At 38.5% G+C, this 26,776-nt stretch overlaps 1 protein-coding gene across 1 annotated transcript in view; it reads right to left on the bottom strand.

The window, feature by feature from the left end:
• nwk (FCH and double SH3 domains nervous wreck) overlaps positions 1–26,776 on the bottom strand; it is a 493,235-nt gene that overhangs the window by 87,098 nt on the left and 379,361 nt on the right. Inside the window, exon 18 of the mRNA XM_090406304.1 lies at positions 14,843–15,051. Within this exon, the coding sequence (XP_090262430.1) occupies positions 14,843–15,051 (209 nt within the window). The remainder of the gene's footprint in view (positions 1–14,842; positions 15,052–26,776) is intronic.

Below are 26,776 nucleotides of genomic sequence, written 5' to 3' on the forward strand. Positions count from 1 at the left end.
TCTCAAAGAAGTAAATTCATTTTTCGGTCATATGAATTGGTATCAAGAACCACAGTGGTATTTCCTTTATCAGCTCTAGTAATGATTAAATTTTTGTTACGTTTTAAGGAAATAATAGATTTCAATTCCGATGGTGGGATATTTAATTCTGAAGGTTTGGCGTTGTAGATCACTTTAGCTACTTCGAAATGAAGTTTGTTGGCTTCAGTACTGGAGAGATGCTTGATGTTTCTTTCTATATTATGTATAAAGTCTAAATATGGGAAACACTTTGGTGAAATCGCAAATTTATGGCCTCTTGCTAGAACATTTAATTCATCTTTTGTTAGTTGACGGTTAGATAAATTGACTACCCATTTTTCCGTTGGTAATTTGTTAGTGAAATATTGGATGAAATATTTACAATTAAATAATTTTCACTGTGGTTTATATGTGTGTTTCTTCTAATTATGAACGCACCACAGGTTTCGTTATTTAAAAAAAAGAAAAAAAAAAAATCTTCAGGGATTACAAAAAACTAATGTAACATATACACAAATACCACACAATATTAAGCCGAACCACGTGGGTGGCTCTAAAGGCCTATCTAGGTGGAGCGCCTTCTAAGGGCGGTTGTAGGTAGCCTGGAATGTAAGGTGGGATCTCTGATGATAAGTGTTTCCCAAATCTTAGGAAGCTTAATGCAACCGTATTTATTTAGATTTGGTTGATTTCTGAGAGCTGCTCTCGCACTCCTTAAACTCATCCACAGTCTGCATGTTCAATCCTTCTCACGCAATGCAGCATTCCATGCTCCTACCACTCCATAAAAAAAAAAAACTTACTTCTTACCCTTTTACTCGCCACCTTCTTTTGCAACTTCCAGGGATGGCTCTTGTCATTGCTCCTTTCCTTTGTTCTCCCATATGAAAAATCTCCTCAGTGTTAATATGATAATAACCCTTCAACAGCTTGAATGTCTTGATCATATCCCCCCCCCCTTTGTCTTCTATCCACCAAACTCTGTAGTCTCTCCTCATAATCAACATTGTACAGTCCTGATATCATTTTTGTTATCCGTCTGTGCACCCTCTCCAAGGCTACTTTCATCCCCTTTAAATCATGGTGACTAGATATGAGCACAGAAATCCAGAAGTGGTGTGATCAAAGCTTTATACAATGAGATCAGTATACTTTTATCTCTTGTGTTCTCTTCAACATTGTCATAATTCTCTGAGATGTCATCACAGCCTTGGCAATATATCTTTGTAACTTCAAGTCTGTATCCACAATCACCCCAAGATCCATTCCTTCATCCATTTCTTCCAGTATAACACCACCAAGTGAGTATGAAGCATCCCATCTCTGAATCCCAAATTTTGAAACCTTCCATGTAGTTGCATTAAACAGATATCATTTGTCCTCCTTTCCAGTTTATTCAATCTTTTTGAAGAGCCTAAACATCAGCACTCTTACTAATAACGCTCCCAAGCTTCACATCACCTGCAAACTGCTGAACACTTCCTTGTAGTCCTGTGATAATATCATTTACAAAGACTGAACAGTGATGGTCTCAGCACTGAATCCTATGGAACTCCACTTGTAGCTTTCATACTCCCTGATAATGCTCCTCCATATATGACCTCTGATATCTTTCAGAGAGCAAATCACTAACCCAGATCACTAACCTGATATCCAAACCGATATGATATGACTTAAAAATCAACTTGTCATGTGGCTGTTGTTCAGTTGTTCTCCATCAAATGCACTGATAAAGTCCCCCCCCCCCAAAAAAAAGACAATGTATGCCTTACCCTCATCAACTGGTCTTATTACTCTATTGTAAAAGATAAGTAGATTAATATAACAGGAGTGCCCTTTAATAAATCTATGCTAGCCTGCGTAAATAATATTATTACCATTGCCTACCCAATTCTGTATACGAGTTCTTACTTTCTTCAAAATCTTAACAACTACAGAAGAAATACAAACAGTCCTATAGTTTGATACCTCCATTCTACCACCAATGGTATTGTACTATCTTACCTTCCTTCCACTCTCTGGGAACCTGCCCCATTGCAAGACTTTCATTAAACAACCAAGTTAATGGCAGAGTCAGTTTCATAGTGCATTCCCTTAAAACACATGGTGAAATTCCATCTCCTCCCCTGGCATTTTGACATTTGGTATACTCAGTATTCAGAATGCATTCTCTTCATTCACTTCTAACACTTCACAAGTCATTATCCTTCTAGGAATAAAGCCTCTAGTGTCAGGATGGAATACTAATAAAGTGATCATTAAATAGCTCAACTATGTCTATGACGAGCTGAGCAGAATAGCAGTAATATTGAATAACACAACAGCTAGAATTTGTCAGAAGAAAGGATTGGAATACGTGGATGCTTGGAGAGCATTTGAGGACAGAGAGGAATTGTGCGAGAGACTGCTTGCATTTGAATGAGGAAGGACGTAGGCATCTGGAGAGATTGCTGTTCTGAATGAGTCAGTGTGTCAATGCAGGGAAACTAGAATGCCCAAGGTAGATAGTAGCAGGAGTGGTCTCATGTGGGAAAGGGTACTTACTTGGGAGAAGGGGGACAACATCAAGTAGCGCTGAGCCCACTGGAGTCTAGAGGGGTATAATGCTGGGTATAGAAACAGTGGCATTTTTATGCTTTATACTAATCCCAGAAGTATTCAGAATAAAGGAGAGGAATTGGTGGTGCTGATAGCTTCAGCATGGCCAAAGATTATTAGGATCACTGAGATGTGGTTGACAGAAGAGGATATAATAACAGGAATAGAAGTAGCAGGGTACAGCATTTTTGGCAAGATAGAAAGGGAAAACGTGGTGGTGAAATACTGCTTATGATAAGTGACGACTTATGTCCTCTAAGAGTGGAGGCTTTGGAAGACGGTGACACTAATGATTTTGAAAGCATATGGTGTGAGGCAGAGATAGGTAAGACAGGATATTTAGTGGGGCGTTGCTACAAACCAAGGAGCACAGAAGGAGGGGACCAGGAGATGTTTAGACAGTTGAGCTTGGCAAGTGCAAGAAGAATGATTGTTATGGGAGATTTTAACTACAGCAGTATAAATTGTGGAGAGGAAGATGCATGTAGCAATAAGGAAATGGAATTTCTAGAATTCTTATGGGACAAATATCTTAAGTAACATGTAATAGAGGGAACAAGAGTTCAAGAGTTTTGGATTTGGTCATAGCATCAGAAGAGTTGATAATCACTGAGATGACATCTCTCCCACCAGTTGGAGAGAGTAGAGAGTGACCATGTGGTTTTGACTTGGAAGATAAATAGACATGCAGGAGTATCAAAGAAACGGGAACACATGTGGAATTATAAGGAAGGTGATTATAATAGTCTTAGACATGAACTTGGGGAAGTTCGTGGAGGGAGGAATTGGAAGGCCGGGATATCATTAGTGCTTGGGAAATTGTGAAGGAATATTTGTTAGCAGCAATAGTAAGCTGTATTCCACAAGTAAAGAAGAGGACACAATTTGGTGTAAAGGGATGACAAACAATATTAAACTTTAGGTAACTTTAGAGCTAATCCAAGCTAAATTTTCCCCCGATATCTCAGCCTTATTTCAGTTCACAATGAACTCAGGCTATTTCGTTTGGCAGGGAAAATTCTACAAACAAATAGAGGGGACAGCCATGGGCTCACCACTCTCCCCACCCTTGGCCAATTTCTTTATGGAGACCTTTGAGGAAAAAGCCTTAGCCTCTGCCCCACAAAAACCAACCATATGGCTTCGCTACGTTGATGATGTGTTCGCTATTTGGCCACATGGCTCTGAAACACTCCTCTCCTTCCTTACACACTTAAACAACCAACACGCCAGAATCAAGTTCACCCTGGAAAAAGAAGAAAACAACTGCCTCCCTTTCCTAGACACACTAGTCACCCGCCAGCCTGATGGAACTTTGGTTTTTTCAGTTTACAGAAAACCCACCCATACAGGCAGATACATCCACCAACAATCCCCCCCCCCCTCACAATAATATGGAGTGGTAAAAACACTATACAACAGGGCTAAACAAATCTGTTCTAACGACATAGCCCTTAACACTGAACTAAATCACATCCTCAACACGTTCTCAGCCAATGGCTAGTCCCTCCCCCCCCAAAAAAATCCAAAAAATATTAAAACCTACAAACCACAGCCCCCCCTCCCCCCCCCTCCACAAAAAAGATTACTCTAAATCCATCACCATTCCCTACGTCCGAGGCACCTCAGAAAAAATCACCAAAATTCTAAAAAAACATGACCTCACCTCCTGTTACAGGCCTTACAGAAAATTGGCATCCCTTATCCGCTCTACCAAAGACCAACCACTTCCCCTAGACCTACCTGGTGTATACCAGGTCCCTTGCAGTTGTAAACTGTCGTACTTTGGCCAAACAGGCAGGACAGCGAATATCAGAATTTCTGAACACAAGGACTACATCCGGTTTTACAAGTATAGCCATTCTGGTCTTGCAGACCATGCTCTGGATACTCGCCACAGAATATGGTGGAAGAAAGCAACAATAATACACCGGAGCAAATATAAATTCAAAAGATTATTTATGGAATCAGCCTCTGCCATAAGAAACTCTCCAAACCTCAACAAATTTGGTTGTATGCGACTGCCCCAAATTTGGGAGGCATACATCAGCAGACCTTCAGCCCAACGGCCAAGAACGCCTACTTAGCCCGCCAGAGGGCACCATCAGGACTTCTAGGAGAATGATAGCTTCATATCTTCATTCTCAGTTACTGTATTGTTATTGCCTGTGTGCACCTGCCTTTTTGTAAGTTCCTTTAGAAAATGGCAATGTGACATTGCCGAAATATCGGAAATATCTATTAAAGTATAATTTAATTTATATTCGGATCTACGTTGTTTCAATTCCCTAAGTTATTTAGAAATGCATAACCAACGTATAAGCCTGTCTACGAGAATCTTAGAGGCATTATTACTCCCCTCGTACTCCACCTGGCTCTGTAATATAGTGTACACTCCTGCATTTCTCAAGCCACTATTCCCACATGAGGCCTGTATCCAGAACTTACAAACACCAGAATACCACTATCACATTCCATTTTATGCATTCAAGTAATTATCTTTCTGCAGTTGCATAAATTTTTCTTCACCTCATGGGTCCTTCTTTCCTTCTAAATCCATATCCTCTATATTTGAAGTCCACTCATATAACTTCAGAACACATGCCATTTACAGACAAAAAAATACTTGTGGTGGTGGTGGTGGGCAGTAGATGGTGCTGATGTGGTTGATTGGTAGTAGAGGTTCGGGTGGTGGAGATGGAGAATTGGGCAGTGGGTGTCCTCCCGCGATGAGTCTTTGGACTCCTTGGAGGTGTCACGAATAATAATAATAATAATAATATAACAATCACAAATCCTGTACTCACCAAACTAATTTGCTACTGCATGTCCTCTACATCTTCCTTTGTATCCTCTGACTTATAGCACTGATCGTATTTTGACATGTTGGCTTCTTTATCATACCTGAATAGCCTTAATGCACTTTTTCCCATACCTCTGCTTTCCTGCCAAATTTCTACTGTTGTTGGTTGATTCTGCCACCATCATTAGCATTGTGCCTCTTGATCCTGTTTTCTGTTCATTCTCCCTGAAGATGAAGATATGTAGCCAGCAAAAAAAAAAAAAAAAATGAATGATTATGGAAGGATGACATTGATTGGAGAAAAATGGTATAAGAACAACTGCTGTGAAAGATATAGTTGAGAGATACTTAATGAGCAGTTCATAAAAGTCTTTCATTCTTGTGAATGTGACTTCATGGAGAGTTTGAGAGCAGTTGATTATGAGGAGGAGAGACTGACTGTAAGTGAGCAAGAGGTATATGGAGAATTGAGCAAACTTGATGTTAATAAGGCTGTGGGACTTGATAATATATCACCATGAATTTTGAGGAATGTGCCTAAGAGTTGGCATCTGGTTTGACATATTTGATTAATATGTCTTGCAGTGGGTCAATTTCCACATGACTGGAAGGAAGGCAAGATTGTGCCACTTCATAAAGGAGGTAAAAGAATTCAAGCATCAAATTATAGGCCTATCTGTGTGTCAGTTGTGGTTAAAGTGTTGGAGAGGCTAGTGAGAACCAGAATCTAGAACTGGGTTAACAACTATGACATTATCTTTGATGGTCAGCATGGATTTGCTTTAGGGAGGCAGTTTAGTAATCTACTTACTTTTTACAAAAAGGTGATAGCTTCATTGGACAAAGGAGATGAATACACAATAGTATACTTTTATTTTGCAAAAGCTTTTGATAGATTATTATTATTACGGGCAACTCCAAGGAGTCTTTAGACTCATCGAGGGAGGCCATAAACATCATGTCAAGAACAACTATTCAACATCCACACAGTATCTATCATACTTTACCTTGAACTCATTCACAGTCATGGCACCCACAACAGACTCTGGCAACTTATTCCACTCATTCACCACTCTCCAAGTAAAAAAATTTAGTTCTAACACCCTTGCTAACCACACTCTTGTCCGGTTTCCATGGATGGCCCCTAGTCTTCCCACCACCAGTCCTGTTCTGAAAAATATCCTCTGAATTAATCTTATAGAAACCCTTCAGTAATTTGAATGTCTCAATCATATCACCCCTTTTCCACTTATAAACCAATTTCTGCAACCCACAAAACTTCAACCTGTTCTCATAAGGTTCATTCCATAGATCTGCTATCATCTTGGTCACTCTCTTCTGGATCCTCTCCACCTCCACCCCATCAAGAAGAAACCCTGGTTCCTTCTTGATGGGGAGGAGATGGAGAGGATCTGGGAGGAAACCCAGATCTGGGCACAGTAGTCAAGATGGGGTCTTATCAAGGCTCGATACAGAGGAACAATAACTTGCTTGTCTCTGCTCGTCAAAGTATTCTTCAGTAACCAAGGGATTTGATGAGCTGATTTAGCCACTTTTGCAATGTGCTCCCTAAGTTTCAACTCCCTATCCATCAACACTCCCAAATCCCTGGCTTCGTCAATCTCCTGGAGTACAGTTCCACCAATGTGGTATACTGCTGCTAATCTTTTCACTCCAAAATGCATAACCTTACACTTTGCCACATTAAATTGACATCCATTCTCCTTAGCCCAGTCCTCCAATCTATCCAAATCATCCTGCAAAATTTTGACATCATATGCATTCACTATTGCTCTACCCAACTTTGTATCATCAGCAAACAAATGAACAGTTCCTCTCAGATCCTTTCCTTATCTTTAATGAACAAGTTAAATAGTAGTGGTCCAAGAACATAACCCTGCGGCACACCATTAGTCACAGGTTGTCTTTTGGACTCTACCCCTGAATAAACTACTCTCTGATATCGCTCCATCAACCACCCTTCTATCCATCTCACCAACCCTATATCTATCCCCATATGCTGCAGCTTACTGATTAGAATTCCATGTGGTATCCTGTCAAAGGCCTTAGCAAGGTCCAGCAGTATCACTGTATACCCATTACCCTTATCCAGTTTCAGCCATCACCTTGTTATAAAACGTAAGCAAGTTAGTGAGGCATGATCTACACTTCACAAACCCATGCTGTCCCCCATACAGTATCCCATTATCCCATTTTCATCTATCCATTCCTGTATTTTTCTCTTGACTACTTTCTCCAAAACCTTGACAATGACTCCTGATGTGCTGATTGGTCGGTAATTTGCAATAGCAGTCTTGGAACCTCCTTTATGCAGTGGAAGTATTTTCTCCTCTTTCCACCCCCCTCGGGACTAACCCAGACCCGAGGGCTCAAATTAAACAAAATGGTCAAGGGCACTGACAATTCTTTAGCCGCTTCACGTAAGATCCAAGCTGGTATACCATCCAATCCCACAGATGTATTCACATTAAGGTTTTGTAATATACTGTTCACCTCCATTTCATTCACCTCAATTCCCGTATAAGCTATTGGTTCCTTCATTCCTGCAATATCACCACCTGGATGATATACTCTTGCAAAGTGGTCGCTGAGTAATTCCACTATATCAACTGATTCAGTTACCTCCCTACCATCGGCATTCCTTAAAATCATTCTGCAGTATACATTTTTTCTTTTACTTGCAGCATATCGAAAAAACTGCTTGGGATTCTCTTTAGCTTGCATTGCTAATTTCCTTTCATAATCCTTTTTTACTTTTCTTACCACATTCGTTACCCTTTTGGCCTGCGCTTTATACCGTTCATGTGCCTGCAGGTCATCTTTCTCCTTAAATTCCATCCACAGTTGTTTATTTTTTTGCAGCTCAAGCTTAATGGTGTTTTTCATCCATTTAACCCCTACCTGATTTACTATCTGGACTCTAGGTATACAGTCAGCCATTACTTCCTTCAAACGCTCCTTTACCACTTCCCATGGACTATCAACCTCCAGCCCTTGCAGTTTTAGATGCCATGGCACTAAACCAAGCAATCTCCTAAGCTTGTCATACTTACCAGCCTGGTAATTTCATATGTACTCTTTCTTAATTGAAAATTCCACACATTTAGCCATCTCCCAAGTCAATTCATTATGATCACTCTCACCAATTGGTGGCAACTTGGTCATATTCGTTACAGCCAAATTCTCAGATGCAATTACTAGGTCAAGCACTCTCTGACCCCTAGTATTTTCCATTACATGCTGTCTCAGGTAGTTATCCCTTAATAACTGCATAAAATCCAATTCTTTCCTCCCATGTGTCCTCTCTTCCTTCCAATCAGTGTTACCATAGTTGAAATCCCCCATAATAATACCCTCCTTCCACTCATTGTGTCTATTTGTCTATGCATACTATCTCCACCATCTATTCCATCACCTGGTCTATAGCAGCACCCAACTGTATATTTTGTTCCACTAGTCTCAATCTCACACAAAATAGCCTCAAATGTGCTCTCTTCACTATTCTGCAGTTCAACTTCTATTCTCCTTGGCTGCAGTCCATCAGCTATCATCAATAACACTCCTCCCCCATTCTTTTCTCTCTGTCCTTCCTAAACACACTATATGCCTCACATTCAATCCCACTAGCTATATCATCTTCTGTCAGGCATGTTTCATAATGCCAATAATTTTCAGCCAGGAAGAGCCAACCAAGGCCAAAATTTCTTCCTTCTTGTTCCTAATACTCCTGGCATTACTGAATGATAAGTTGATAGTCAAACTAGAGCAGATGGGGTTGGATATTAGATTAGTGCATTGGATCGGAGACTGGTATATAGATATTGGCAAGTTGTGTATGAGGGAGCAATATCCCAGAAAAGGAATATCACTAGTGGTGTGCCTCAGGGGGTCTGTTTAAAGGCCATTTAACCTGTATGTTTATGATAATGGCAAAGATTTCGATGGAGATATTCAGTTGTTTGGAGATGATGCAAAGTTGGGAAGAACTATGAAAAGTAGTGATGTTGCAACCTTACAAGAAGACTTGAATAGATTCAGTGATTGGGCATGGGAATGGGGATGCTAGTTCCAAGTTGCGTTGCAAAATGTAAGGTTTTAAATGTTGAGAAACAAAGATGGGATGTAGAATTAACCGTAACGGATGTTAAAAGGGACGAAAGTGAGGCGGAAAGAAATGAAATTGAGAGAACGAATGAAAGTAGAAATGGCATGATGCAGAAATCGCAAGTAAAAAAAATCGAAAGAATGAATGATAGCGAAAAAAGAATGACTGATGGCGAAAGTTGGACGCATGTTGGAACGAAAGTACTGAACCAAAGAAAGATGAATGACAATAAAAGTGAGAAGAATGATAGCGTAAGTTGGACGCATGCTAGTCCGAAAGTACGGAAACAAAGAAAGATATGTGAGAGTGAAAGTGAGAAGAATGATAGTGAAAGTTGGACGTATGTTGGACCGAAAGTACGGAAACAAAGAAGGATGAATGAGAGGGAAAGTGAGAAGAGGGGGTCGAGAGTTAGAAAGATTTAATGATAGAGTGAATGTGTCCCGAGGTTCGGAAGGTGAATTGGATTGGATGAAGCAAGAAATGAAATGGATGCGGAATGAAATTAAGAGAATTCAGGTCAAAACTATTAAAATAAATCATGATGGCATGAAAGAGTTAACAAAAGATGAGCGAGTGGCGTTGTATGGCGACTCCATTATTAAAGGTGTGCTAGAGGATAAAATGCACAAGGTATGTTTTCCAGGCGGTAAAATGAGTAGAGTGATTGAGGCATTGAATATGAGGCGGGAACGAGCAATAGAGTTAATTGTATTAATTGGTACAAATGATTTGAGAGAGAACAAAGAGCATGTCAATATGAATGTCAGGAGACTGCTTGGAAAGATAAAGGAGAATAGTGTGACAGGAAGGGTGGTCAGTGTGTTGCCTAGGTATGATTGTGTTGAAATGAGGCGGAGAGCAAGGATTATGAAAGGGTGTGCAAGAGGAGCAGGGAAACGGGGAGGCTCAGGGTGGACAGGGATACACAGCGTGAGAAAGGTGGATGCTCCAAGAGGAGGTGAGAGCATGTGTAGGCAGGAAAGTAATGGGATGATCAGGGATCAAAAGGAAACAGATGGAATTGCAAAGGGTTCTAAAATGAAGAAGCAGAAAGGGAAATGGCCCCAGTCCAGCATGGAGAGATCACATCGAGTGAGTGGTATCAGTGGAACTAGCTGTAGATCCAGAAATGAGCTGTTGCGTTTGTATACCAATGCTAGAAGTATAAGAAACAAGGCAGATGAAATGGTTTCACTAATTGAGTCTGTGCACCCAGAGATCGTCGGAATAAGTGAGACATGGTTAGATGAGGATGACATCCTGACAGGAATAGAGATGGAAAGGTATGATGTGTTTCGTGAGGATAGAAGGGGTAAAAAGGGAGGGGGAGTGCTATTGATTATAGAGAAAGAGTTATGTCCATACAAGAGTAGAGATTCAAGAGGGAAATGGGGCCAGTGGTTTTGAGACAGTATGGTGTGAGATAGAGGTGAATAGAATCAAATACTTGGTAGGATGTTGTTATAGACCTGGTAATGTGGATGGTGGTGATAGTGAAATGTATAGTCAAATAAGCCAAGCAAATAAGAAAAGAGTGATCATTACGGGTGATTTTAATTATGGCAATATAGACTGGAATGAAGAGATAGCAACTGGAAGTAAAGAAAATGAGTTTCTTGAGTTTTTGAGGGATAACTACCTCAGACAGTATGTAACAGAGGGCACAAGAGGATTAAGGGTCTTGGATTTGGTCATCTCATCGGAGGATGTAATTATCAATGAGGTATCAAATCATCCACCAATTGGTGAAAGTGACCATGAGGTGATTACTTGGGTGGTTGCCAGCAGTGCAAGGACCCCTGTGAAAAAAGGGTATATGTGGAACTACAAGGGGGGTGATTATGAAGAGCTCAGGAGACAGCTTGCAGGTGTAGCATGGAATGAGGTGTTAGCTGGAAAAGAGATGAATGCAGCTTGGGGGATTTTCAAAAAATATTTAGTGGATGCAATGTCTAAATGTATACCACGGGTGAGAAGGTTAAATAAGGTAGGTGTGAGATGGATGAATAAAGAGATTAAGCATGCAATACAGAGAAAAAGGGCATTGTGGAGGCAGCATAAGAGAAGTGGAAGTAACCAATTTCATGAGGTCTACAAAGACCAGACAAGGAGGGTGACTTGGTTGGTGAGAGTAGCTAAAGAGAGGTATGAACAGCAGTTAGCTAATGAAGCTAAAAAGAATCCTAGGGAGTTCTTTCGATATGTAGCCAGCAAAAGAAAGAATGATTATGGAAGGATGACATTGATTGGAGGAAATGGTATAAAGACAGCTGTTGCAGAATGTGTGGTGGAGATACTTAATGAGCAGTTCATAAAGATCTTTCAATCTTGTGATCGTGACTTCATGGAGAGATTAAGAGCAGTTGATGATGGGGAGGAGAGACTGACTGTAAGTGAGCAAGAGGTGTTTGGGGAGTTGAGTAAACTAGATGTAAATAAGGCTGTGGGACTTGATAATATATCACCGCGTATTCTGAAGGAATGTGCCAGAGAGTTGACACCTGCCTTGACATATTTTTTTAATACGAGTCTTGCACTTGGTCAAGTCCCTAAAGAGTGGAAGGAGGGCAAGATTGTGCCACTTCATAAAGGAGGTGATCGAACTCAAGCATCAAACTATAGGCCTATCTGTCTGTCAGGTGTTGTGGTTAAGTTGTTGGAGAAGCTTGTGAGAACTAGGATCCAGAGTTGGGTTGACAACAATGGTATAATCTTTGATGGACAGCATGGATTTGCTAAAGGGAGGTCATGGTTTAGTAATCTACTTACTTATTACAATAAAGTGACTGCTTCCTTGGACAGAAGAGAAGGATACACAGTAATATACTTGGATTTCGCAAAAGCTTTTGATAGAGTACCTCATGATAAGTTGACAGTCAAACTAGATCAGATGGGGTTGGATATTAGATTAGTGCATTGGATTGGAGACTGGCTCTCTGATAGGTATCAACAAGTTGTGTATGGGGGTGCAATATCCAGGAAAAGGAAAGTCACTAGTGGAGTGCCTCAGGGATCTGTTTTAGGGCCATTACTATTTAACTTGTATATTAATGATATTGGCAAAGATTTGGATGGAGATATTCAGTTGTTTGCAGATGATGCAAAGTTGGGACGAACCATAAAGAGTAGTGAAGATGTTGTGGCCTTGCAAGAAGACTTGAATAAATTGAGTGATTGGGCAAGCAAATGGGGATGCGAGTTCAAAGTTGCAAAATGTAAGGTTTTAAAATTTGGAAAACAAAGATTGGATGCAGAATTTATGCTTGGTGAGAATATATTGTTGGAAGTAGAGGAAATAAGAGATCTGGGAGTGATAGTGGATAAGGATCTAAAATTTAGGGGACACATCGCCAAAATTGTGAAGACAACACAAAGGCTTCTGGGAATGATGACGAGGACACTGACGTGTAGAAGTAGGGAGATTCTTGTTCCATTGTATAAGGCTTTGATTAGGCCACACATGGACTATTGTGCCCAGATTTGGTCACCTGGTTTTCAGAAGGATGAAGAGATGTTGGAAAGGATCCAAAGGCGACTGACTAAGTTAGTTTCCCACCTCTGGAATGTTGAGTATGAGAAAGATTGAAAAGATGTAATTTGCAGAGTCTAGTGGAGAGAAGGAAGAGGAGAGATATGATAGAGACCTACAAGTTGGTAAGGGGTTGTTATAGGATCAATGGTGGAGAAGTTCTACAGAGAATAGTGGGAGATCAGGGGAGAACCAGAGGTCATCCCTGGAAACTGTATAAAGAGGGTGTGAGTAGGGGAGTGAGAGGTAGGTTTTTTTCGTGCAGAGTTGTGAATGATTGGAATGCCTTGCCTGAGAGTGTGGTGTCTGCAAGGAGTTTGAATGTGTTTAAGACCCGGTATGATGAGATGTGTGTGAGATAAAAGGACCTCCTAGATGAGTCTTTGACTCCATGAGGTCTTGTTTAATAATAATAATAATAATAATATTGTTGTCAGTGGAGGAAATAAGAGATCTTGGGGTAATAGTGGATAAGGATCTAAAATTTAGAGGACACATTGCCAAAATTGTGAGGACAACACAACGAATTCTGGAAGTGATGCAGAGGATACTGAACTGTAGAAGTAAAGAGATTCTTGTTCCATTGTATAAGGCTTTGATTAGGCCACACATGGATTTCTGTGCACCGATTTGGTCAACTGGTTTTCAAAAGGATGAAGAGATGTTGGAAAGGGTCCAGAGGTGACTGAATAAGGTAGTTTATGATCTCTGTGAGAATGTCAAATATGAAGAAAGGTTGAGAAGATGGCAATTTATAGAGTCTAGTGGATAGGAGGTAGAGAGATGATATGATAGAGACATACAAATTAGTAAGGGGTTGTTATAAGATCAGTGTTGAAGAGGGTTTACAGAAAATGTTGGGAGATCAGGGGAGAACCAGAGGTCTTCCTTAGAAGCTGTAAAAGGAGAGTGTGAGCAGTGAGAACAGGTTTTTTGCATGCAAAGTTGTGAATGATTGGAATGCCTTGCCTGCAGTGAATTTGAGTGTGTTTAAGGCACTGTATGAAGAGCTGTGTGTATGACAAAAGGACCTCCTAGATTAGTTTGACTCCATGTTGTCTTAAGGTAATAATAATAATAATAATAAATACTATACCCCTTGCATTCCATATCACATAATTATATCCTACACTATCACCTAAGTCTCTCAATGGTGCCTATAATTTTAGCAAGTCTAATGAACTGGATATTAACACAACATTCATCGATTTTAAGAAAGGTAGCTTAATAATTAGGATTAGGTGTCAGTATGACAGAGACTGTCAAATGGATTGCAATCCTACATTTTCTCTGCTGGTGAGGTTGCACGAAACTGTTGATTACTTTTAAGTAATCAACAGTTTGTTAAGAATTATTTAAAATATCCAATTAGCATGGTAGAGTAGTCTTAGCAATTACAGAGTGTTATATTTATTTTCATTTTATGAACTTATTATTGTCATTACGGGAAACCACCTTGCTCATAGTCACTTCCCTGGTATGGTAGCATAGCTGCCCCTACCATCCGTATGGATGAAAGGAAACTAATCATCATCATCATCGTCATCAATTATTGTCATTAAATAAAATGAATTTTATTTTGCTTCTCATGGCTATTGGGGATCATGAGCCACATAAAAGCTGTTTGTATTATCAGAGGTTTGAGGATTTCTAAATTGGGACATTAAGAAATCAAATGGATTTCTATTCATAATTATTTAAGCATACTGTTGAAAATTAACAAAGGAGAGAAGGAAAGAATAATGTAATGTTTATTCTTTACCTGTGGAGTTTGAAGTTCTCCATTTTCTTTAACCTCTTTTACAATTAATGATGGAAAAACTCCTATTATACCATCGATTTCTCCTTCCCACCAGCCGTCATCGACTTCATGAACAATCTTCCTGAGAATTTTTATTAACTGGCCTTCTTTAAATGAGAGCTCCTCATCACATGCAGCATCATAGTCAAATAGAGCTTGACAGAAAATTTCTATTTTAAAAGTAAGCCAAAATATGAATGAAATTATGAATTTTACTCCTTTTCCATTAATACAAACACAAATTATTGTTATTATTATTATTATTATTATTATTATTATTATTATTATTATTATATGGAAACCTAATTGATCCAGAGACTGATGGGAGGCCTATACTATTATTCACAATACCTATCATATCTCTCCTTAAATTCATTCAGTGACAGAGCACTCATGACTATCTTTGGTGAATAAGTGGAATGCCACTCATTCACCACTGCTATCAAAGCAAAAGATCTAGTTATCATACACTTGTTATCCACATTCTTATACAATTCCATGGGTGACCCCTTTATTCTTCAATGCCCTGTCATGTAGTGGAAAATTTCTTTGGCATCCACTTCATAAAATTTTTTTGATAACTCAAATGTTTCTGTCATATCCTCCCTTTATTTCCATCTATTAAATGACCTACATAACCCATAAACCTTCATTTGGTCACTCATTTATGAATCCTCTCCAACACTTCATTCCTAAGAAATCCATCTCACCAAATCTGTGCACAGTAGTCCAGATGTGGGCAAAGACATAGAGAGGAATATAATCTCTCTGAAAATACATAAAACATATTTTGAAACAGCTCAGATCATATGACCCTTTCAGTTCACATGATCTGACCATTTTCAAAAAATTATTTATAACTAAGCAATACAATAAAATAAAATAAAACTTGCACTGCTGGAAAAAGATTATCAAAAATTTTCATGAAGTTCAATGAATTTATTGTTTATATCATTTTATTTATCTTCTGAACAATGACTGAATATGAAGATTCTATGGATCAGAGAGAGAGATGAGTGGGAATATATTATTCTTTTCAAGCTGAATTTTCTTATCTGGTCTACTATTCTTTTTGCTCTTCATCACTTATTTTCACAGAAAGATTTCATTTGCATGTGCAAATTTGTTTCTAGAGTGGTATATATTTAATATACTTGCTGCTTCTGCAAAAATAAAATTTCAGGCTCGTCTGGGCAGCAGTGCAGTATGATCCTTTCTGTTCTGTGTACTCTTGATGTGATGTTGCATGTTGGTCTATTTCTATATATCAGTATAGGGTGAGTGATTGTTATATGAGTGGACTTCAAATACAGAGGGACAGGATATGGATTTGGAATGCAAGAAATGAAAGTCTTCTAGTTCTTTCTGTTTCAAAAGCAAAACAGATTTTATAATATATAGTTAAAATAGAAGTAAACTAAGTTTTTTTCTTAGATTCTGTCCATATGAGGATTAACAATAGAGCTAATTTACTTTTAAGTTTTTAGATTGTATCCTTCCAAGGACTGAGTACCTCTATAACTCTATTATGAGGATGATGAGACATGACATTTACTTTTTGGCTTAAAAGACCAGTGTCTGAATCCTTTCTAATACAGAAGGATTTTTTTTAAAGACTTTTCAAAAGTGAGTTAGTTGGCCTGATATAGAGATTATTGTTATTATTATTTTATTCATATAATTGATACACAGTCAAAACAAGATATCATTTAAACAACAGACTTGCAGAAGTCCAACCCCACATCTGAGGTATTTGCCCACATGCAAGGCAGAAGTGGCAAGAAGTAGGGGATTGCCCTGTAGGGTGAAGCATAGTGGACTTCGAGGGCCCCAAGCCAATACGGTAGCTGTGAAGGCCTGCAGAGAACCCTGAAAATTGCTGGCTAATGGGGCTCTGGCACACCCAATTCCATGAAGAGCATCTGTTCTGATCAGAATCATACTACAGCATCCGGGGAATCTGACATGTTGAGGACCACAGTCTGGGATCTCGATGAGAAATATGCTACGAGGACTCTCAACATACTTCAGCTTAACATCAATGGCACTCAAAAAAAGATGGAAGAGCTTAAGAACATTTTATACAAACATAACATCCACACTGCATGTCTACAAGAAACGAAACTAAATCAAAATCTGAAACTTCAAATCAAAGGCTATTCAAACTAAGGCAAGACGGACTGGATTGTTCTGACTGAGGGCTAGCTATACTCTTACGGACCAAACACATTAAATATAAAGAAATCATATCAACTACAAATAGCAATCTAAATCACAGAGGCTCAAGCAGTCAAGATATTTCTATCAAAACGCACTGTTATAATAGTCAATGCATATCGCCCAGATAACACAAACATCAATACAGAACTAATTAAGCAACTAAGTCAAACAATGTCAGATACAAGTTGGGCTTTTGGCATTTACATCTCCTAAAAGGATATCTGACATTGTCACATCTCACACTTCTTACACAAGTAGAAGACATAATTGATGAACTAAACCTTGAAATCATAAACAACAAGCAAAATACATATTTGGCAAAAAAAAAAAACGGGTACAGAATCAGCATTACACATAGCAGCAGTAGATGATGAAACCGCAAATCTTACCCAGTGGAAAATATTAAACAATGCCATCAGTGATCATAGGCCTATCAACACAACCATTAAATTGCAGTTAGACCAAAAACCACAGAAAAAGAGGTTAATAGAATTAACCCAAAACCTTGAAGATAAAATTTCAAACTGCAAACAAGAAAAGTGGGAAGAATTCTGTAACAAACTAGATCCCAAGAAAAGACTCACAACACTGGAATATCATCAGATTATTAAACAATGCAACACTCCCGGATACTGATCACTCTTCAAACACAATATCCTCGGGAAATAATACAGCAGCAACAAAAAACAGATGGCAAATATTCTAGCCAAACATTACTCAAAAGTAAGCAAACTGCAATACAACAACGAAGACAAAAGGTTCAGGAAAATTGTGAAACATCTGCTAACACAATCCAGAACCTATCCTTCTGAAGACATCTTTACTCAGGACCTCACAATGATAGAATTAGAAACAGCAATTAGTCAAATTGACCCTGACAAATCACCCGGTATAGATCTTATCTTTGGACATATGATTAAAAACATGGAAGTAAAAGCCCAAACCCGACTTTTGAAGATATTTAACACTTCCTGGAACACAGGCAAACTGACAAAATTCTGGAAAACATCAGTCATTATACCCTTACTAAAACCTAACAAAAACGCTAGTGACTGTAAAAAGCTACAGACCAATAGCTTTAACCTCTCTGCAAACTAAACGAAAGAATAATACATACTAGACATGAATTGGCTCTTAGAAAATAACATGATCAACTTCTACCAACCCAGCATACAGGTCCCAACACAGCACAGAAGATCAATTATTTTATCTTTGCCAATCAATCATAGATGGCCTTCAAGAAAAACCACCCAAGAAGACAACAGCAATTTTCTTAGATCTTACAGCTGCCTTCAATCGTGTGTATAGACAAAAGTTAATAAAAATTGCATACGATACTGGAATAAGGGGGAATGCATTAATTTGGATTTCAGATTTCATGAAAGGAAGAAAAATTAAAGTAAACGTTAATGGAACTTCTTCCAACATACATCGAACTTGGGCTGGAGTCCCATGAGGTTCTGTTCTAAGCCCGCTCCTATTTCTCATCTATACGAACAATATTCATCCTCACATAATAAATGACACAAAAATAGCATGCTATGCAGATGATATAGCAATCTGGCACACAAGCAGTAATCCTCAGCAATCTGAAAAAGTCCTAAATAAATCAATAAAAGGCTTAGAACTCAAATTACAGATAAATTACAGAAAAAACAAAGCACAGTATCTTCTCCACTGATCGAAAAAATAGACACAATTACAACCCCCAAATAAAAATATCTTCTTCTTCTTATTGTGCTATCTTCTATCGAAGGTCAGTGACCATCTTGGCGAACAAACTGCGCTCTTGTGCTAATCTGCACTGCTCTTTCCTGTCCACATCTTGATGTTGTCAAACCATGATATTATTTTTCTTCCTCTAGTTCCTTTGCCATCAATTCTTCCTACCAAAATAGTTTGTAGAAGTTGGTATTTGCTGTTTCTCATGATGTGGCCAAGATATGATGTTTTTCGTTTCTTGATTATTTGTACAAGATGTTTAACTTTGCCAATGGATTTTAAGACATCTTCATTGGTAATTTTTTCTGTCCATGATATCTTTAGCATTCTTCTGTATAGCTACATCTTCAATGTCCATGTTTCAACTCCACAGAGCAGAGTAGACCACACGTAGCATTTCAGCATTTGGCATCTGACTTCCATGTTTAGGTCTTTATTGCAGAATAGCATTCTCATTTTCATGAAGGACCGCCGTGCAACTTCAATCCTTGTCTTTATATCTATTTCTGGATCCCACCGTTCATTAAGCCAGCAACCAAGATATTTATATCTTGACACTTGATCAATATTTTTCCCATTGAGTGTCAGTTTCATTGATGAGGCTGGATGTTTGCTGATGATCATGTATTTTGTCTTGTTGATGTTTATATTTATTCCCATTCTTTGGCTTTCTATGTATACTCTGTCAATGAGTTTTTGGAGATCCATAATATTATCTGCAATTAGCATGGTGTCATCTGCATATCGTAGGTTGTTAACAATCTTTCCATTTATTGCGATTCCCTCTGGACATTCTTCCAATGCTTTTTTAAAGATTACCTCTGCATATATGTTGAACAGGAGTGGTGAGAGCACACATCCTTGTCTCACTCCTCTTTTGATGTTAATATCACTGGTGGTAATGTTGTCTAATTGAACGGTAGCTGACTGATTCCAATACAGATTTGTTATTAGTCTTATGTCTTGTTCGTCTAGCCTTATTTGTTGAAGGACTTCTATTAAGTTAGTGTGTCTGACTTTGTCGAATGCTTTTTCAAAATCTATGAAACACATAAAGACAGATTTCTGTTTTTCTATGCATTTTTGTATCAATATTTGGGTACAGAAAAGGGCCTCTCTAGTACCAAAACCATTCCGAAAGCCGAATTGCGTTTCACTTAGAGTTTCTTCACTTTTTCTATAAATGCAATTCTGAATTACTTTCAAAAATATTTTTAATGTTTGGCTCATTAGACTAATAAGTCGGAAGTCACCACAGGAATTCGCTTTGGGTTTCTTTGGGACAGTGATAAATGTAGATTTGAGCCAATCTGATGGAAATTCATCACTTTCATATATTTTATTAAATAGTTTTTCAAGAAGTTGATGTTATCTGGTTCGATTAATTTTAAAAATTCTGTTTGCACACCATCTGGTACACTGGCTTTTCCTGTTTTACTTGTTCGTATAGCATTCTCTATTTCGCATTTCATGATTGCTGGTCCTTGAATGTTATCTTTTATATTTATAGGCTTCTGTCTAGTATCATTGAAAAGTTCTGTTACATATTTTATCCAAATCTGTGCTTTATTCTCTTCTTCTAGAACTATTTTTCCATTTTCGTCTCTTAGAGACACTATTTGCTTTTTCTTCAGTTTTCCGGAAATTTCGTTGATTTTCTTATACAGATTGAAATTATCATATTTCTTCTGAAGCAGTTCAATTTCAGTAAATAAATTTTTCATCCAATTTTCCTTGTCTTCTTTTATTTTTTTCTTGATGATGTTATGTGTTTCTGTATACCTGACTAGGTCTTTGTTTTTGTACATTCCTCTTGTATCAATAAGAGAAAGAATCTCATCTGTCATCCATTCCTGTTGTTTTATATTATTCACATAACCTACTTCTTCAATACTTGTTGTTACGATGGCATTCTTTAAGCTATTCCAAAGAGATTCCACACTTTTATTTTCTTCTATGTTAATCTGTTGTAATCGCAGGTTAAGCTGTCTTGGCACTTTTATTTATGTTCGGGTCTTTCAGTTTTTCTACATCAATTTTCTTTTTCTTCTTTTGTGATTTTTTAGCTGATTTTAATCTAAGACATACTTCTGCAACTATGGGATTATGGTCTGATGAGATATCTGCTCCAGGATAAGTCTTTGCACTCTTTATACTACTGTGGAATCTTTTATTTATCAGTATATAATCAATTTGATTTCTGACAATGTTATGTTGGTTATCTTGAGGCGATTTCCAAGTGTACAGTCTTCTGGGTGGAAGTTTAAACCAGGTATTTGCTATTGTTAGATCTTCTTCCTGACAGAACTGGACTAGGTGATCTCCTCTGTCATTTCTGGTGCCTAAGCCATGTTCACCAACAATTTCTCCATCACCCCCTCTTCCCACTTTTGCATTGAAGTCACCCATCACTATGTTTATATCATGTTTCTTTGTTAGGTTTTTAATCTCTTTTAGGTGTTCATAAAACTCTTCAACATCTTCTTCACTTTTGTCAGCTGTGGGTGCATAAGCTTGGATGATATTTATGTTAACAGGGTTTCCCTTAAGTTGTAACAGCATTATCCTTTCAGAAAATGGAATCCAATTTATTACTGATTTATTGATTTCTTCATCTACTATTACAGCTACACCATGTCGATGTTTGTTCTCATCATTCCCAGAGTAATACATTGTCGTATTATCTTGTTGACACTTTCCAGATCCTGGCCATCTTGTCTCGCAAATTTCCAAAATCCGGATGCCCAGCCTCTTCATTTCTCTTGTGGCATTTCTTAATTTGCCAGCTTCATGCAGAGTTCTGACATTCCAAGTTGCAATTTTAAAAGTGGACACCATTTTGAGCCCGGAGATTCTTCGCACCCCTGTCCCATTTAAGGGACGCCGGGAACTTGGGGCCAATTGTAAGGGTTTGCTCGCCATGGTGGTTGTTCTGGAGATAAGGTAGAGCAGTAGTTTCTCCGTTTGCGTTCTGCTCCACAGTATTACAGACGTACACAGTATAATTATATTGCCATCTGCAAATCTCTGATCACAAGCTTTTCCGTCATCATTTGGCTTCAACCTTGTGTCAGTACTGACAATGCTGCTTCACAATGTCAGGGACAGTGACCCCAGCAGGTGCTTATTTAATGGCGGCATGACTCCCCATGTCACCGAGTTGTCATTGGGCTTTGTGAGGTTTTAAGTGAAACAGAGTTGCCACTTCTGCTCCCCCACGCCCTGATAGCTCAGTCACTGTTGGTCCACGGCTGCTTATTCACCAGATTGCTCTGCTTATATCGCAGCTAGCCTCCATATCTGAAGGCTGTTCCCTGATCCGCCACCTGGGGATGCACCCGGTAGTAGTCAGCTCTGCCCCGGGAAATAAAAATATATAATACCAAAATAGAAAATACAGAGTCTTCCAAATACTTAGGCCTAACCCTAGATACTGAACTAAGATTTACGACCCATATCACAAATATACCTAATAAAGCTCTTAAAAGGCTTAATATCATCAAAAGGCTTTGTGGAACAAAGTGGGAGCAAAACCAAAGACACTCAAAACTACATATACAGCACTCATACGACCCACTATGGAATATGCCTCAACAACCTGGGCTCCAGCTTCCACAAGCTCAAAAGAAAAGCTTGACAGAGTATAATCAAGAGCAGAAAAAATTATTATAGGTGCAGTCTCATCCACAAATAATTTAAAAGCTCAACAAGAGTGTGGGCCTCACATACTAGAAGACAGAAGAAAGCTCTCCACAGTTAAGTTCACTAACAGAATCAGGAGCCAATAACAGGATTACATCTCACTCGGGACTTTCGATGCCTGGACTAGTAAATCCAGACTAAAGAGATCATCTACTTTACAATATAATCTTGAAATTAGAAAACAGATAGACTTAGAGCACCAGTCCACTGAAATAAGCAAAGAGCCTTTCTTTTCCACTAAACTACCAAAAAAAAACAATGATTAATACTTAAATCTCCTAGAACTATGTTCAAAAAAGGATTCACAGCATGTAAATAAAAGAAAAGGACTTGACACTATACACCACTTAAATAATCTAAACCATGTCATTGCCTACACTGATGGATCATCTGATGAAACACTCAACCAAGGAGGAGCAGGGGTTTTTATAACTCTATCTGCAGGCGAGGAAATGCAAATCACAACCATAGCTGGCAAAATAGTTTCAAACTTCACTCGTGAATTAACAGCCATACAAGTAGCTCTCAAGTTCTATCTCTCTAATCCAGTAATAAATAGTACAGAAGGAATAACCATCTACAGCGACTCAAAATCTGCACTTGAAGCATTAAAAAATGGAAAAACAAAACTCACACAGGAAATTCATGACCAACTAAAAACTTTAAATTTGAAAAATAAGAACTGTACACTACAATCGATACCAGCTCATGTAAATATTGAAGGCAATGAGAGAGCAGACAGACTAGCCAAAGAAGCTAGATCCTTACCTCAAAAATCACATCCACTATCACTAACTGATGCAAACTCTGTCGCAAAAATAAGACTGGTAAAACAAACTATCAAGAAGAAGAATGAAATCTGTGAAATAAAATGAAATAAAAGGATGGAACACTTTAAAGGAATGAAAATGCATCCAGACAGTACTAGAAGTTATGAAACATATAAGAACTGTCCGGGGATTGAACTAGCACCTGCCCATATCTACTCTTGTCCAGCAATTGCCTCTGCACTACAGAAAATTGACAATAACCCTACAGAAAAGCTGCACTCCATCAAAGTTCAAGAGCCAAAGCAGTTCTACAGGCCCACGGTCATATCTAGAAACTCTTCAGTGGACTCTACGACAACAACATTTAAACAGCAATTTGACTGGTGATACAGAACAATTCAGACTCTACCCAAGAATCTAAGAATAATCCGTCAGGTAGTGTCATAAAATATGGACTGTTCCAAGTAATGCTGTTTTATGTAGGTCATAAACTTCGTTGATGTTTAATTGCTGTAACTAATTGGATAGCTTCTTTGAAGTTGCATGGGAGATAACAACTGGGATGACTTTGATTTGTTTAAGCCACAGCCAGCCAACTTCAATTGCTAGATCTCAATATTTAGTAATTTTTTCCAGTTCTTTGTTGTTATCACTGGGTACTGTGATATCAATAATCCAAATCTATCGATGTTCGATAATTGTGATGTCAGGTCTATTGTGTTCCAAATGCCGATCAGTTTGTATTCTAAAGTCCTAGAGAATTTTTGGCTACTTGATCATGGCGGTATTTATAGTCAGTTTGAGCTATCTTGCTGCAGGCACTGATTAAATGTTCTACAGTCTCATCTTTCTGATCGCATAATCTGCATTTGCTGTTATTATTGATGTTCAAAATTTTTGCTTTTAATTGAATTAGTTTGTAATGCTGCAAGAATAAATCCTTCTGTTTCTTTTTTTAATATATCTATATATTGTAGCCATTGCCACACTCAAATTCTCTGCAGACACCACACTCTCAGGCAAGGCATTCCAATTATTCACAACTCTGCATGCAAATAACCTTCTTCTCACTCCCCTGCTCATACCTTCCTTATACAGTTTCCAGAGATGACCTCTGGTTCTCCCACTGTTTTCTGCAGAACCTCTCCAACATTGATCCTATAACAACCCCTTACTAACTTGTAGGTCTCTATCATATCTCCCCTTTTCCTTCTATCCATTACACTCTGTAAATTGCATCTTCGCAATCTTTCCTCATATTCGATATTCCTGAGATCAGACACTATCTTAGTCACCTCTGGATCCTTTCCAACATCTCTTCGTCCTTTTGAAAACCAAGTGACTAAATCTGAGCACAGTAGTCCATGTGGGGCCTAAATCAAAGCCTTATACAATAGAACAAGAATTTCCCTACCTCTACAAGTTAATGCCCTCTGCATCATTCCCAGAAGTCTTTGCATTGTCTTCACAATTTTGGGAGTGTGTCCCCTAAATTTCAGATCCTTATCCACTATCACCCTAAGATCTCTTATTTCCTACACCTCTGGCAATATATTCCCACCAAGCATAACTTCTACATCCCATCTTTGTTTCCCAAATTTTAAAACCTTACATTTTGCGACATTGAACTTGCATTCCCATGCCCAATCACACAATTTATTCAAGTCTTCTTGTAAGGCCACAACATCTTCTCTACTGTTCGTAGTTTGTCCCAACTTTGCATCATCTGCAAACAACTGAATATCTCCATCCAAATCTTTGCCAATATCATTCACATACAAGTTAAACAATAATGGCCCTAAAACGGACCTCTGAGGTACCACTAGTGACTTTCCTTTTCCTGGATATTGCTCCCACATACACAACTTGCTGATACCTATCAGACAGCCAATCTACAATCCAATGCACTAATCTAATATCCAACCCCATCTGCTCTAGTTTGACTATCAACTTATCAAGTGGTAATCTATCAAAAGCCTTTGCAAAATCTAAGTATATTACTGTGTATCCGTATCCCTCTCCACAGTCCAAGGAAGCCATTGCCTTATTGTAGTAAGTAAGTAGATTATTAAAACATGTCCTCCCTTTAGCAAATACATCCTGTCCATCAAAGATAATACTATTGTTGCAACCAATAGTATTATTCAATCTTCTCCAACAACTTAACCACAACACCTGACACACAGATTGGCCTATAAGTTGATGCTTGAGTTCTCTCACCTCCCTTATGAAGCAGCACAATCTTGCCCTCCTTAGGAATTTGACCCAGTGCAAGGCTCATATTAAAAAAAATATGTCAAGTCAGATGTCAACTCCCTCGCACATTCCTTCACTATATGTCGTGATATATTATCAAGTCCCACAGCCTTATTAACATCAAGTTTGCTCAACTCCCCTACACATCTCTTGCTCACTTGCAATCAGTCTCTCCTTCCTCAACATCAACTGCTCTCAATCTCCCCATGAAGTCACATTCACAAGATTGAAGGACCTTTATGAACTGCTCATTAAGTATCTCCATCACACCTTCTGCAACAGCTGTCTTTATACCACTTTCTCCAATCAATGTCATCCTTCCATAATCATCTCTATTCCCGTCAGGAATAGAGATGATTATGGAAGGATCGTCTTCATCCAGCCATGTATCACTTATTCCAACAATTTTTGGGTGAACAGACTCAATTAATGCAACCATTTCATCTGCTTTGTTTCTTACACTTCTACTATACAAACATAGCAGCTCATTCCTGGATGTATAGCTAGTTCCACTGATACCACTCATTCGACGTGATCCATGCTCAACTCAAACCATTTCCCTTTCTCCTTATTCATTTTGGAACTCTCTTCAAATTCAACCGTTTCCTCTTGATTCCAGGTCATCCCCTTCCTTTGCTGTCTACACATTTACACATGCCTTCACATCCTCTTGGAGCATTCACCTTTCTTACGTTGTGTTCCCCTGTCCAACCTGAGCCTCCCTGTTTCCCTGTCCATCTTGCACACCCATTCTCTCATTCTCTATACTCATGCCACTCACTTCTTCATTCATAACTATCTCTTCGTTCTCTCCTGTCTTACTCTCCTGCTCTTCCACATCGCTTCCCACTTGATCAGATTCATTCTCTGTACTCACTGAAGAAGTGAATGGATACCTAGAGAAATTTTGAATGCACTGTCAGTGAAAGGTATGATAGGCATTATGCATAACTCCAACAATGAGCTTTAGGATTTACATAGATAAATGAATAATAGTAACAATGATACTCACAAAGGTTTATTGATAAGGAGCAAAATACATACATACATATATATATAATTAAACACCAACCTGGTTTTTGAGTGATCAGCTTATTCACCTCTTCAACCAAGAAGCTGTGGGTTTAAATCATAAGCATCCATGCCCATGGAATGAATGCTTATGATTGTTTTTGGGTGGGATATGCATTTCATCATCCAATGTAAGACCCAAATCCCAATTATT

This window comes from Typopeltis vanoorti, chromosome 16 (genome assembly GCF_054136105.1).
Source record: "Typopeltis vanoorti isolate ZY-2024b chromosome 16, IOZ_Tvanoo_1.0, whole genome shotgun sequence".
In the NCBI taxonomy this organism is placed as follows: Eukaryota; Metazoa; Arthropoda; class Arachnida; order Uropygi; family Thelyphonidae; genus Typopeltis; species Typopeltis vanoorti.